Here is a 16,228-nt window from a genome sequence, read left to right as displayed (position 1 = left end):
CACAAATAACCTACTAGTGCTATATCACTCAAATTACTTAGCTTAAATTGTTCTCATATTGCTTTTTCTATGGAGATAAATTGTAACAAACAAAAAAGAGGAATGACACAAGGCAAAAATTAATTTTGTCCTGTACTGAGTTCTAGAGCAATATATTTTGCAATTATTTTTCAGAGTAGTTTTCTGTTGTCAACAAGAGCAATTATTTATATTTCTCCACAAACTGTAATCTGTTGATACCTCTTTTCCTCACGAAAATCTCAACTGACATTTATATAAATAACTTTAATATATAAGGATAAATAAAACTAGAAATTGAGAGAGAGTTGATGGACAGAACCTTTGCCAATGACTTTCCAGCACAGCCACTAGCAATGGTAATGCTGGCAGCTGTTTCAGCAGTATGCCTGATTAGAACAGGAAACGAAGTGTCTTGTATCTCAATGGAACATTTCTGGTACACCTATTATCATCACCCAAAATGCAAAAATTATCCTGGTATCAGATGTAACATCTTTCCTCTATTACTGTGACCTCATTGCAATTGTTCATTAAGGCAACTAGTACTGGATTTCACTTTTGTCTGAAAAATATCATTTCAAACATCTCTGAGCACATAAACTGGAGCATTCTATTCACAGGATAGAGGGACAATGGCACCTCTTGAACTGTGAGTTCTGCTTCCTGATGCTTTAAAGTGTTTTCAACATTGGTTAGTCAGCAAGATTTTTTTATTGTTTTCATTGCTAAAGACATGAAATGGAAACTGGGAAAAGTAGAAACCATCACCTTATCTGACTCTGAAATCAGGAGTACAAGCAGTGCACAAGAAAAAAACCCATCAACACAAACACACACACACACATGCGAAAAAAAAAAAGATTTAACTCTCCCAATTGTATCTCCGGAGTCAAGGGTTGATTTGATTTCTATCCTCTGCAAAGAAGATACAATTAGAGGAATTTTAGATGTTTGACATGCCTGATAAATAATAATAGAAGTATTTTTGCACAAGGGACTTATCAGCAGGAAAATTACTCCTGTGAATTATTAATTAGTTTCTTATTCTTTGCATTTAATCAGATCAGAAATGCAAATATGATGCAAGAAATGCAAAAGAAATGATGCTGTGATGCCTGCTTTTTGAAAGACTCATAAACATTCCATTCCATAATAGATTTTATTATACATGTGAATTATGGTCATGGGTGATGCAGGATGCCTAAATGCCCCTTGATGAGAAAAAGCCTTACAAGGCATCACATAGTATACCAACTACTGCTATTTTAATGACACTTTTCATCTTGAGAAATTCCATGGCACTTGTAAGACTAATATAAAGAGATAGTTAGGCTCTGATGTGGAAAATATGCACACTAGGATTGGAACAGAAATATAATTTTGCTGAGGGATTTGAGGACATGAGGTCAACAATACTGCCTAATATGATTTGCACAGCATTATTTAGACTGAAATTATGTAGGTGAGGTTTGGTCAGTATCATGGGAACTCTTTTTCCTGTGAGATGATGAGGTTTTCTCATCATATACAAATGGTCAGACCCCTGCATCTGTCTTTTTCCATCTGCTCTTCATCTCAGTGACTTCTAGCACTGGTCTGATACTTACTGAGACAAAAGAATGGCTCCTACTTTCTGTTCTGCAACGTCTGGAAGATTCCCAGACCATACAGTGACAACTCTGCTGAGCTCACAAAATTTGACAAAGACCACTGGCCAGGACACTGTGGCTGGAGACAACAAAACACAGCCATCAAATGCAATCGCACTCTCTGTTAAGCAGCAGGTGTTCTTAACTGTTTGAGTAGGTCTTGCAGCTGACAGTCTTGCTGTGGAACTATAAGACTGACACAGTTTCCAGTCTTTTTGACTGTTAGGGCATCCTCTTTGACAGGAACCTTTTTGTCCTCTCTACTTGACTCAGATCGATTACAGTCTGGAATGCAAACAGATTCTTCACTGTGAAGATATAAAAAAGAAGTTTTTCAAGGGTATTTATATGGCCAGGCAAAGCAGAACTGAATACTGTACAACAAAATACAGTTGTTTGACATTTACATGTACTTTTCTGCTCTTCAAAAATCCATTATATAATGATTGCAGATAGCTTTTAAATGAAGAATAACTATTACTGAAGGCAATGCAATGTAAGGAAAAAAAACCCCAGACAACACATGGACAAGAAAAAATTCCAGCTGACAAAAACTATACGCTGTGTACTACACTCAGCAATTAATGTATTTAATGTTATTTAAACTGCAGGAGCCCCCAGGTGTGTGCTGTGTGGTGTTAGAGTTGATGGCCTTATGTATATGTGTGAATGCTGTACCCAAGGGGAACATAACGCTGTGAAGTGTTTCACAGAACACCCTCCTGCAATGATAAAATTCACCTGTGATGTAACTAACACTTGGGAAAAGTGAAGGTGTAATTTGGTCATACTATGCTTTAAGGTTACATTTATAGATATCTTACAGGGGTCAGTAAGGAATGAGTAGCTCTTTTAATAAATGGTAAAATGGTTCTAACATCTCACAGAATGTAACAGATACAGTGCTTATTAAGAGTATTGTTTAATGAAAGATTTATAATCATCTGTGACATATGCAGCTTATTCATTTATGAATAGAGATGTCTGGATAAATGAATTTTCTGTTCAGCTTTTGGAAATTGTTCTGCACTCAAAATGAGATGAATAGCTGAAATTTCCAGGTACTCCACAGAATTAAATAGTTAAAAACATTTCCATAGAGAAACATCAAAATGGCTATACTGAAACTGATAATCCCAGTAACATTGAAAAAATGTAGTATTTGATATTCGTTAAATTTTAACATTGGTGTTTAATGACATGCAATATATAATGGTCAAAAAAAAGTAAGTATATAAGTTAAATTAAATGGAGCAAGTTATGAAAAAGGTATTCTAAACTTTAGTTTAAATGAGTTTGAAAGACTTTCCTACAATATTTTGATTGAGAAGAACCAACATTTTCATATTGAAAATGTTTTCATCAGTCAGTTGTTCTCTGCCCTTTTTAAAAGTTCTTCTGATTAGACTTAATGTAATCCCAAATATGCAGCAGGACTACCCTTACTCCAAGTTTGAAAACTGATTCTCTTCAGCTGCCTGACTGGCTTAATGAGTCAGCTGTGAGATTTCTCCTCCCCAAAGCACCGTATTACAACAACATCACACAGGACATGTGGTTGAGATCACTTGAATGAACATGGTGCAGGGCTTTTTTGCCGGTCAGATGAAACACAGAAATCAGCAGTGGCAACATGTTTTCTTTTTTCTTTTCTTTTCTAAACATACTTTATTGGATACACAGAAATTACAGACAGAGGATGTGGCCTGGCTTTGTCCAGGGCTGCTCCTCCTGTTCACAGACATATCACACTGCCCTAAGGCCACTTGCTGTTTGCTTACCTGGTCATTGTAGCTCTCCCACCATTCCCCATACTCCCTTTTGGGGTGAAACACTCTATTTCCGACTTGTGCGGGGGAGCCAGTCTCCTGCCTTTGTACCTAATAAATCACGACAACAACAGGAGCAAACAGAGAGAAGTGATTGCGTGCTCAGCTTTCTGTGACAGCTGCTGTGCAAAGGGCCATGCACATGAATGTTACTGTGGCAGTGGTGGGGAATAGTGTAAAGCAGCTGTGGGAGTGGTAGAATAGCTGCATAAACCCCCAGACCGGTGTTAAAGCAAACAGGGTTATGCAGGACAGGTGCTCACCATTTTTTTAAATATAGATGTATAGGAGGAGCTGAAAAAAATCTACAGAATAAATAACTGCTAACATTTTATCTCTAATATTTTTTGAAGTTAGATCAAAATGTATAGGCTAAGTGGTTTAAGGGAAACTACACTTAAATAAAGGATCAGTGATAAATCAGCTGGTGGCCACATTCTCAATCCTAACTTAATATTTTTCCCTGGTCCTACATCTTTGGAACACTTGACTTGTTCTACTTTTCAAATCAAGCACCAGTGTAGTTCATTGCTTAGGTAAAATTTGGGTGGGTTCACAGTTCATGTTGTGAATGGGCCTTCCTCTCTCCATTAGCAATAAACAGAAGTTAGATGCCTTGCTGAGATGTAGACATAAAATCAAGAGAAATCAATCCTAATCCAAGAGCTCAGTGCAGCACTATGCATTTTTGAATACCATAGCTCACACTTGGATGAAAAATTCACTTGGATAAAGAGTTTAATACTTGAGGATCTAATTAATCTCTGGATAGGATACCGTGATAAGACCTGGTCATTGTTACATTGGATGTGAGCATTGAAGTGGTCTTGTACAGGCTCTCTTCCCAGTAGTGAACTTCACCCTAATAGTACAAATTCTTGTACTAGGTGTTTAAATACTTTAAGAAAATTTGGGCAAAATACCTGCAGATGTCTTCTCAAAGAGTTTGTGATATCCCATTCCCAAATTCTGTAGGGGACCTTGTGCATTTAACACTGCTAAAATTACAGAATAAATTACTTATTTGTTATTCATTAACCTGCTCTAGATAGCAAAAGTACCTTGAAGAGAACTATCTTGTAAAAGAGAAATAACCTGAGTGCACAGAAAGTGAGACTAAATATTGGGTGCAGTTGTAGTAGACCCTCAGATGCAGTGTATATTGCATAAATAACTGATGAAGAAGCTTAGTGAACCAGAGACAGTAAAATGAAATGTGTTCAGTGCAAAGTCCTTTCGTTTACTAATTACAATCTTACTGATAGGAGGAACAACGGGAATTTTGTAGACTGGCTACCAAGGTTTTAAGGCAATCCAGAGTGTGGTATATGTAGTACTCCCAGATAGGCATGAAACCTGCACAGAACGCATACGTATTAAATGGAAGCCGATTCCTAGAGCAGAAGAAAGAGTGGATGGGCTTAGACAGTAGATAAATTCACTGAAAAATACAAAGGAAGTCAAAATGGATCATACAAATTAAATTGGGGTAGCCAGAGAGAAAGAGCAAAGAGAAAAGAGTACATAGAAACTTCACAGGAAAAAAAAAAAGAAATAAAGTTGATGTGAAAGTGTTAGACATCAAAGAAAGTAGAGTTTCAGAAGAGTAGGAAGGAAATACAGTAATGTTTAGACCAAATAACCAAAAGAAATATTTTGCCTAGCAAAGCAGAAGGAGAAAAAGTCAAAAGCAGGAGAAAGAATTTGAAGACTATAAATACAATAAACTGAATTCTCACATGCACCCAACAAAAAGAAATAAGAGGTAAGTGTCCTTGGTAACTCCATCCTGAAGAACCCCTGGTTAGGATGGATGTGACCCAGATAAAAAAACTCCCCAAATTGTCCATTTCACATTAGTATAAATTTCACTGCCTTGAAAGTCTGCAGAGAGATTACTATGAATCTCTCAAGTTTTTCCGTCCCCTCAAGAGCAAATTACACCATCAGAAATAGTATGTTGTCACATAATGCCTCTAAGTCTTGAACCATAGTAACTGCTACACTGCCATTCATCTAGTGCTAAATATTCACATAATTATGAAAATAGTCACAAAACTTTAATCAATCCTCCTAGTGTTTAAAGTGCATCTAACTGTTGAAAGGAAGCTGCAAAATTTTTTAGGTGATCATTCTGTAAAGGTACCCCAAGGGCTCTGGGTAAAATTTTTTTCATCTTTCAGAGCAGACAAGGAAAATGATTTTGCCTCAGAATGTCTTGCATTAGTGAAATGTCCCTTTCCATGTTGTTAAAAATAAAGATTGCTTTAAAAGAGCCAATCTATTGAGAGGAAAAAAGCCCAGACATTTCATTGCAATTTACATAAAAAATACTCGTGTTAAAATTAGTTGGGTATTTTGGCAAGTGTATGGAGGAGGCATACACTACAGTGTGTAAGAACAGAGTTATTTTCTCCTTGTCAATTCCAGGACTCTATATTGGTTAGAAAAGAGAAAGAAGACTTTGATTCTGTGTAGAAATGCAACTACTAAATTCTGTTGAAGGATTTAAAATATTTGGGTAATTTTTGGGATTTTTTTGGATCTTTTGGTGGGGCATTTTAGGCTGTGTCATTTTTTTGCACAGGAGGAAGCTGTCTTAAGAAAAAAGCTTAATGATAAATGTTTTGTAAGTGTTGATAAATATGTTTTGTAAGTGTTGATCAGTGACAGGAGATTTTGGAAGTAATTCCCAGTAATTCAGTACTGCAGATCTTGTCCATTTGCCAAATATTTTGTCACATTGCTCTATCTTACACAGTAGTGCTCTGGACTCTCCAGAAGGGATCAGTAAAGAGAAGGAAACTTACTCCTGGGCTGAGAAACCATGTCTGTAGTGCCTTGGCTTTTTGTGAATTCAATGTCCATGTGATACATGGCAGGAAACACGAGCGTGACTGCTCATGTTTGAACACCTTTTGTTTGCCTTCTCTTTGCCTTCACCTTCCAGTAAAATTTGTCCTGTACACTAAAATTAATGGATACTATGGGAAATAAAAAGGGAATGTGGGAATCATCATCCTGAACGAGATCAATAGTGAGTCACTAAAATGCTGTAGAAACCAGTTTTTATACTTGTGTAGGTACAGATCCGTTTGGTGGTTTTTTTTTTTTTGCTCCCTGTACTCACAAGAGATGATAGTTTTTAGATATGGGTTTTATTAGACTGTGCCTTTACATTAGACCCAGGTGCTGGTATCCTGGTTGTCCTGACTTCATGTTAGGGTGAGACCCAGCTGTGCTCATGGCCTCTCCTACCTCTGCTCTTTCCTGGTTTCCATGCAGAGAGACTTGGATACCTCTGTCAGGAGTGCATTCCATATCATTGTACATCCCCTATCAGGAGGATGCTGGCAGGCCAGACCTAGGAGGTATGCCATAGCCTGCATTTGTGAATAGTTTGGCCAAACACATTCTCCAGTCCTGGAGAAATAGCCTATGGTTACAATGTGGGTGTTTATGCACAGATTCTGTTGAAATGTCCATACTACACAAGCTGAGAGTCTTCACAAAACACAAGAGCTTGCAAGAGCAAAAAGTAGTTGTTTCAGACAATCTGTCCTCTAGAAAAAAAATAAAATCACAGCAATCAGAGATTGGTTTTTACACTTAGACATAAGATTTTTTCTCTTTTTCAGTAAAAAGTTTAACTAACTAAAGATATCTCAGAGTATCTTTGGGTTTTTTAAACGCAATGCAAAGCAAAGGTAATTTGTTGCCTTCGCAATGGAGAGCTGTCAACAACCCCTATTTCAAATGTAATCTCATGCTACCATGCAGAAATGTTATTAATTATTGAGCATGAAATGTGTGCTTGGCACCGCTAACCCCAGAGGAATAGAGTAGCTCTAGTCAACACAGGCATAATGTCCTGATGAAAATGTACCTTGCAAGGAAGGAAAAATTTATCTTTCTACAGAAACACTTAAGAGGAGAGGGGTTGTACAACCCTATGTCATTATAGGGCTGTGACTAATCATGTAGTGATAGTTCCTCTAATCCCTGTTAATTAATGGGATTCCAGGTTTTGGCCTGAGATAATGGAAATGGAATAAAGTGTCTAAAACTTTGTGAATCAAGATTTTCACCTTGAGGTTAACAATAATCAAAGCAGGTAATATCTATAATTTCAACCCCAAACATCTCATTTTGGCTATTTTGGAATAAACTTGAAGCAAGATTTTTTGAGTCCTTGAAAGGTTAAATTAATGGAGGAGAAGAAAGGAGATTCAGAAATATTTACAGTGTATTGATGAAATACTGTCTTTTTGCTTTCCATCATTTTTTACAGAGTCTTTTCCATGTGCTTTTGCCTGGAACTTGGACAGATTGCTGAATGTTACAGAACCATACACCTTTCCAGACTCAGTAATATGTTTTAATTGTCAAATCTTACATACAAGAAGTGTTTTTTCACCTGCAAGATTCCTTGGTCTTGATATTAAGAAATTATGAAGAAATTGAATTTCATAACAGCTTTTAGATTAAGACAATATATGTATACAGACTTCTGCATAAATGCTAAAAAATGAAATACGAAAAATATTTTGTGTTGTTACTGCAGTGGCTACTTTGAACTACAAACATACTATAGTTTTGAAAATCAGTTCTGTGAGATCAGTCGTGCTACCTTGACATTGCATCACATTGCCCTGAATATTTTTAAAAGGGTGCCAGTTTACTGTTTGACATTTTCCCATTTGTATAATGGTTAAAATAAGTTGTATATTATTAAGTATGCCATTTTTTTCCTTTAAAAAAAAAAATCAGCATATTGCTTGCTTAATAGCACAATTTCAGCAAGCAAAATTGGTTTAGACCCAAACTCACAATTTACTGTTTTTCAAGTGCAACATAATATTTTACTTTTTAAAAAAAGCTTATTCTAATTAAGCAATCATATGTAATTGCAGCTGGTGAGTTAAAATGACATTTTTGACAGAATGATATACAAATCGTTATATTGGCTCAAGGGAAGATTAGACTGATAGCAAAATATTACCAGTGTGTTTATTTCCGTTGTTCCAGAGAGAATTTCTCTGAAATGTTGGACAAACCATTGCATAGGATTTTTGTACAGTAGGGATTTATCTATACAAAAGTTCAGTAAAGAATGCTATAATCAAAACTACAGCAAATTAAAAGATCCTTGGGTTTATATATTTTAATAGACATCTGCTTTAAATTTCAGTCAGTTACGAAAAAATATTTGTAAGTAAACGCAGCTCTCAGCCAGATGAAATCCCAGATATTTTACCAGTCTACATCAACATTCAGGATACAAGTGTAAATACCATTCCTTGTAATTCATACAGGTGTTTCCATAGTGGCAGACTGGTTCATGTCTTGGTGGACCTTGGAAGGAGGGTGCATGTCCTAGTATTCTGTTTATCAAATTAATTACAATTCTAGTTCATATCAAAGTTGTCTCTCAAAAGAACCAGAAGGTGCTTTCGTAGACAAACCTGGTAGACAGGATCTACATGATGCAGGCTAATAGGCTTGAATACATGTGCTTAGTTACTACAGCCAAACATTTTATATCAATCAATTCATCAATCAATCCATATTTTAATTAAATTCAAGTTGAGGGGAAAATTCAAAACAACAACACTAGTACTGCACGAATTGTTATCAGGGCATTAGAGAATATAAACTCATTATACAGATGGAATGTTTTAGCAACAATTTATCAAAATCTTTCAGTAATACCTTTCATTGAGTTTCATAAGATATTATTTAATCATTTCACAGTATTTGAAGTTTAATTAATCACAGGATCAAGTTTGTCCAAAAAGATACCAAAACTAAATTGTTTAGGGAAAATTGAAGGACTTAAACCAGTCAGTAACCTCTCAATCTAAATTTTTGTAGTTTATTGGATTAAAATAATGAGCTTCAAATGATCCTTTTGGGAACTGATTTATTGATAAATGAAGATTAATCCATCAAAAGAACAATGACTTTCTCTGAAGAGTCAACTTTTTTTATCCTACATGCATCAAAATTATTTTCTAGCAAGGCTACAAAGCAAATAGTATCTTGTTGCATCTCTATGCCTAGAATTTTTTTTAAAATAACATCTATACTCATTCAGTCAAACTTTCACCTCATGTAAATTGTTATCTGCTCTAACGACATTGTCATGTAAGAAGCTTATCTCACACTTTTTTTGCCATCATCTCATAATACAGAACCCTCTAAGCCCTTTTGTGCAATTTGTAGTCAATGGTCCCATTAAACAGCATCTGTAGAAATTAACTTAATTTTTGGTACATGATGATTTTTCAGTGACATCTTTTCCATTGCAGTCATATATGGTCCAGTTTTGGACAGGACTCTTTAACTTTTTAGCTTCCACAGGGATTTATTGTATTGAGATGAGCAATGGCTAAAAGCTGGTCACTGCTACAATTCAAAGATGGTACCAGTCATTTCTAGAATGTAACTTCTTAAGTATTAGTTCTCCCAATTTATATTCTTTGATAATCTTCCAATTAGTTCTCCATACACACTAGAGCTGATTAAAAACACTAAAAACCACCACTAAGTGACAAATAATAAAACTTCAGTATTTCAAATAATGTTTCTACCTTTATTTTTTTCCCCAGTGAGATAAAACTGAAATTGCAAAGATCTTTTAGCGTAAAGCTATTATAATAGCCTGATGGATGGGGTACTTGTGGGAAATAAGAGAGGCAAGCTGGAACCTTTCCTCCACCATTGACTGATATTAAAAATCATTTTATTTTCATGAGGTTAGAAAATAACTCTTCTTTTTTTTTCCAATCATTGTTTATTTTATTCAAGACATAATGGCTCCACCAGGTTCCAGTAGGAATGTAAGCCATGCTGGCATAACTGACAAGCTGCTGATATAACTCCATATGGGAGGTTATACACCAGTCTTGAGCTCGGTATTGTGGGGTTACAACATCTTCTGTATTCAGTTTCATGTTTCTGTGAGTAAATCAGTTCAACTACCTGCAGAAACTGCAGAATCAATGATTTTTATGAAATCTGTAACTGTTATTCTACAGTTTAGGAGAGCTGTGTTTTCCTTTGTTTTACCAGACAATGGACCTGGTGGAGTTTGACAGAGTGTTAGTGTACCATATGACCAATCAGACCACCAAGAGTATCTCAGCCCTTTGGTTATGAAAACTATGAGTATGAACCCATAACCCATGCCCTGGAAAAGTCTGGTAAGTAAAAAGATTTTGCATATTAGTTTGGAAGTGAATTGTTCTTTGATCATCATTCAAAATGTGTCAGAGAAATTGTTCAAGCTGCATATAAATGAAGACAAAATTGGCACTTGTACTGTAAGAAATGTTTCCCAATAGAATATGCCATGGTAGAAATTCATTATTGGTATCTTTCTCAACGGGAGTACACATGAAGAATGCAAACCAGCTTCAGCTTTCCACAAAACTCCCCAGGTTTTCCTCGTACTCCATCTTCTTTACAGGACTAAAAGCTGCATGTGAAATGACAGCCCTGTTTCATCTCTCAGGTAACTTATCTTGATGAGGCATAGGGAATTTGAATCTCTCTCATTTACATTTGAAATCTTCAAGTTGATAATGCACACGCATATTCTAAAAATATTTGATCACGGCATCATTGCCATGACTTTAAATCTATCTACTTTTTCATGGATATGGCTTTCAACCAGTGAAAATTTGACATCTGGATAATGGAAATTGCATGGGTTGCCTCTTGGGGAACCTTGGTGTATTGTGTGTAACAGTGGCAGAAGTTTATTCTGGTGGGGATTCCCATATGTTTGGAAACTCAATGTCTTCCCAAGATTTTCTTAATTATGCAACACAGTAGTAGGGAAACCTTGAACAATTTTTTACATCTAAGATTGTTCAAGTTTTAACCTGAAATTTTTGAGTCACTCATTTTTTTCAGGACTTTATATGGATTTCAATCATATTCAGCATTAGAAGTAATGTTTTAAAAATCTCCTGAGGGGAAAAAAAGTGGGCTTTTTGAGAAATTTCAATTCAGACTTCTGAAAAAGCTCATCTCAAGACTTCAGTGCTGAAATATGGCATGCTGATGCATGATATAATACTTAGACTGGAATATTTTTAAACCACTAATGGCAACTTCTAGGCTGATCCAAGAATATTTTCTTATTTTCTGGACCAAAATAGCTCTTGTTTAAATGATAACAAAACAGATATAGTCAGTCATAAGAAGGAAGAAAAGACAGAACAGATAAGGGGGAAAACCAGCTGTTCCTTGAGGAACAGAGATGCAGTGTGATGGTAGACACCTGTTTCCAAAATACTTTATTATAGCCCAGTTGTGACTGTCTAATGTTTAAATATACACTAATTATAGACACTGGTGGTCAAGGGCTGAATCCAATCCAGTGGAAAAAAATCTACTTATCATATTTTCCCTGGACATCTGACTGATTTGTCTGATGTAACAGTGTAGTGCTTGAGAGCGAGGACCCTGATTTTTAGGTGGATATGTGAGCATCTTTATCTAAGTTGAGTAAGATAAAACAAAATAATGGTGATTTATATAATAAAAATTCTGTGCTTCTCCTAAAGGTGAGTGTTGGATTACTAGAACAAGGGATCCCAGTCCTGGATGAAAGCTGCCAGTTCTATCACTTCTGCAAATGTATACAGAACAATGCTCAGTTCTGCAATCACACAGTGCTAGACAAACTTCTTAAGAGGAAAAGATAATATATTAAAAACAAGGAATTAATTAATTTTGTTTGACAGCCACAATTTATGTTTAATCATTTAGGAAATACTGCATCACATAGTAAATCAAGGTGAAATAAAGTATCACTGCCACACAGGGCTATTAAGCCTTAATCTCAATGAGATTTGTGAGAGAAGTGTCTGTGATAAGGTGCAGAAATTTATGCGCATATTTTTCCTCTTGTCTAGGATTGTACTGTTCACAGCTGTATGTAGGAATTATGTGCAATACCATAAACATTCAATGTATCTTGAATATACCTAACATTATCTAATTTTGCTGGCAACACTTACCTTTTGCATGATTGTAGCTACCTGCCTGGGTTACAGATTGAAAGTGCTGCTCAGCTTTTGGTTTAGTTACTTTCAGTGATTCTAACTCATTTAGAAGATGGAAATCTGTCTTATTTTGATTCAGGACAGTACTTTTGGCTTGGACGGGGCATCTACAAGCTTCTGTCTTTTAAGAATGTGGCAGAAGAAACCTAATTACGTCCTGCATTGCCACAGGGAGAATGACCAACTGGTAATTAAAAAAACACGTTAGCTACCTAATTCCTTTTTTCTGCCTTTCACTGTCGCTGCAAATATAATAAAGGGAGATGCATGTGAACTAAACCTCCAGTCTCCAAGTAGAGAGCCTTACATTGGGATTACAATGGTGTTGTCTGATCTCACTCTTATTTCAGAAGTTCCCCCCTCACTGCCCGAACAGCTCTGTGTCACAGCTTGATCTGTAGAAGGATGCCAGGTTCCTCTTGATTTTCCCATAATATATTACAGGCTGAAACAGTGCAGAATTTGCTGCTGAGGCAACCAAGAAACCTAGAAAGTGGTTTGGGGACCTCCAAAAGAAGCAGTTGAGGGCAAGAATCACTGGACTACCTATAGCCAGCAGTGGGAGAATTGATGAGAAGGAGCGTGGTCTGTACTGTGAAGATTTGAAAGAAATTTGAGGGGCAGAGAGAAAAATATTGGTAGGATTTTAAAGATTTGAACAGCACATAGGTGTGTGAGAGAGTATTTAGGGCTGTTTTTTAATGTTTTACTAGTCACTCAGAAAAGGAACCTCTAAAACAAAGAAATCTTACTTTTCTGCAGGTAGTTTTAGGGTCTTGAGTGTGTTTAAAGAGTTAGTATTTCTTAGCTTGGAAAATGGAGCATATGCAGTTTGGATCATTTAAAGTCACATTCCAGAAGACATAAACACCTACAGTGGTTCAATTACTGTAAATCCAGGGCAAAGTTAAGAGAAACTTTTGAAATTCCCCCTGTCAAAGTATCGTGAATGAGACTTTCTGGTGTGCAGTCCCAACTAGAAATACTACAGCAGCAGCTCTTGTAGGAGAAATATATAGTCCTTATCTTACCTGGGATAGAGTAATTTGAGAATTAGGAGAGAATAAATTAGACCTGTATTTAGGACTCTTGCAAAAGGGCTGTGGAGCATATGTGATAACTCCTGGGACCTCAAGGTAAGATTTACTAAATTTATTTATGGCCTTTCTAGTCCCTATGAAATTAATTGGTAACGTAATTGAAATCAGAATGTCCAAATGCTTCTCTACACAGGTGATATGACTTGGACTTCAGCGGTATAGTGTTTATTATTCTCCTTTGTGGAGTTGCTTCTGATAATGTCAGGTTTGTTAGCCCTACTTTTAAATGAGGGCAGAATATGTTTTGGTGAGTACTGCTGAATCACAATAGCCTACATGAAATGGTTTTCATTTCACTGGGTAATGAATAGTTTTACTCTCTCCTTCTATGTATTTCAGTATGTGAAAATTCATTCCAACACATAGCAGCAGCTTGCTTGAGAGTTCTTAATTGAAGAACACCCCGTGCAAAAAGTCATTTAGAACTCTAACAGATGCATTGCTTTATTTAGGCAAAAGCAGTCTTGTTATCTATCATTTTGCAGCTGATGTGAAAGCTCTGAATGTCACTTTGGTATTATCTGTTTGACAATGATTTGATGCAGTACTACACTGTGCTATAAATTAGCGTCAAGAAGTAAAATGCTAATGATAGGGGCCCCTTTATGCACTTGTGACTTAAATAGCATGTTTCTTTAAGATTCAACAGTGACTCACTCTCTTTTAAATAAAACTCCTCTGAGCTATTTAAATAATGCCATGTAGCTCTAGTGCATATTTCCTTTGATTCTGAATACTTCAGTGTTTACTTGAGTAACTATCCAAAACAAGATTTTGAGCATTGTACTGAATAATACCTGGAAACATATTACTTAGTGAACAGGAGTTTTTTAAAGAAACGTTTGAATACTAAGTAAAATGGTGGAACTCTGATCACTCTCTACACTTTACAGAATTGAAGCTGACAGTGGTTTTCTGTTCTTTCTTGGAGATGGTATCAGATCCAGGTGAAGTTCTGAGCAGCATTTTAAATTTACTCAGTATCTTTTAGGACTCTCTTTCATGTAGTCAAATTAGCATTTATTAGAGATAATTTCCCCGGATGGATGGAATCAATTTCTCTTCATTTCCTAGACTCTTCAGGCACACACTGCTAAACTCACTGGCACCATCACAGTTTAATCACCTGAGGATTCAGACACATGTATTAGAAGGATCTTCTTTGTTGCAGTTTTACATGTTAATGAACAGTGCTGGTGACATTTTTTCTCCAAGTTTCAAATGAAATGTTCTAGTTCTTCATATCTAGGTAAATATGTCAATATATCAGCTTTGTACTGCCATTTTCATTCCTACACACACATACTGGGCACTCTCAATGGTCTTTCGGATCAAAGACATTCCCAAAACTGTGCTATTGAAAAAGTCTTTGTTGATGATGATCCATTACATTCTGCTAATACCTCTCTACTGCAGGTATTATCTATAAAACAAAGATTTTACAACAGTACCTTTCCAAATTGGGCCTGAACAGATGACAAACAAATCCTTCCCAAGCCCAAGATCTTCCTGTCATCTATATCTTTATCTTTTTGGTAAAAAGTTGTGAGATGGCAAATGAGCTTTGCAGCAAAAGTGAGGGAAAATAATAATGATCTCAAAGAGAAAGAACGCCTTCGATTGAGGACATATTATGAAGAATGCGTCTTTTAGCTGGTCCAGAAGTTGTTATAGGGATTCTAATTCAAACACCTCAGGTCGTTCATGCATACAGACAGAGGCTGAAGAAAAGGATATTTCAGGTAACAATCTCTTAACCTGATAAAGGATTTATCATTTTTATATATCATCCTACTCTGCACCTGGAAAGGAACTGGAAAAAAACCATCATTAACTGATCATAGATATACAATATCTTGTAATAGACTGGCCATTTTTGTACCAATTGAAAGTCTCTGAAAGAGAAGCATTACTAATAATCTGACAGAAAAAATATCATCACTTTGGCATAATATGCCCTGAAGGTATTAGTAAGGTCTTCCCTCAAGTCTAAATTGTGCTTCATACAGAAATGAAAGTACAAATTGGCCATGTTGCGTGACAACTCCAGTTGTGAACAACGGCATGTCTGGAAATACTTGTATTATCAATCCTAAAATCCATATGTGTTTAAGTGAGGAGGAAAAATCTAGCTACTTGTCACTTCCAGGCTAGACATAGATAGCTGAGGAATGGTAAAATTGTTTCTTTGCATTTTCATAAAGACAGAATTTTTTGCTTACTCCAGCAGTTAAACAACCCAAATTATCCCCATAGAACCCTTATCAAAAGTGAAAGGGATCAAAAAATTAAAACAAACCACTGGCCAGAGTGCATACCTACACACCCTGACTGTGAAGCAGAACAGTGTTTCCACTACAGAGCTCTCCTTTCTCTTTAGTGTTCACCTGCAGTAATTTTTATAACTGAACATACAACTTGTCTTCATGATCACTGAATTCAAATAATGCCTTAGGAAGAAACAAATATCTCACAAGGGAGTATCTGTTCAATGACAGGAAGGGAGACAGAGCCTGTGAGAAGCTGAATTTGTTAGATTTAGGAGGATATGC

At 36.1% G+C, this 16,228-nt stretch overlaps 1 protein-coding gene across 1 annotated transcript in view; it reads right to left on the bottom strand.

The window, feature by feature from the left end:
• The window catches only part of GRM5 (glutamate metabotropic receptor 5), a 231,498-nt gene that overhangs the window by 13,409 nt on the left and 201,861 nt on the right, over positions 1-16,228 (bottom strand). Inside the window, 2 exon segments of the mRNA XM_032678605.1 lie at positions 1,817-1,978; positions 3,452-3,550. Coding sequence (XP_032534496.1) covers positions 1,817-1,978; positions 3,452-3,550 — 261 coding nt within the window.

This window comes from Chiroxiphia lanceolata, chromosome 2 (genome assembly GCF_009829145.1).
Source record: "Chiroxiphia lanceolata isolate bChiLan1 chromosome 2, bChiLan1.pri, whole genome shotgun sequence".
NCBI lineage: Eukaryota > Metazoa > Chordata > Aves > Passeriformes > Pipridae > Chiroxiphia > Chiroxiphia lanceolata.
The sequence above is the reverse complement of the archived record's forward strand: the minus strand, read 5'-3'. Positions and strand labels throughout refer to the sequence as shown.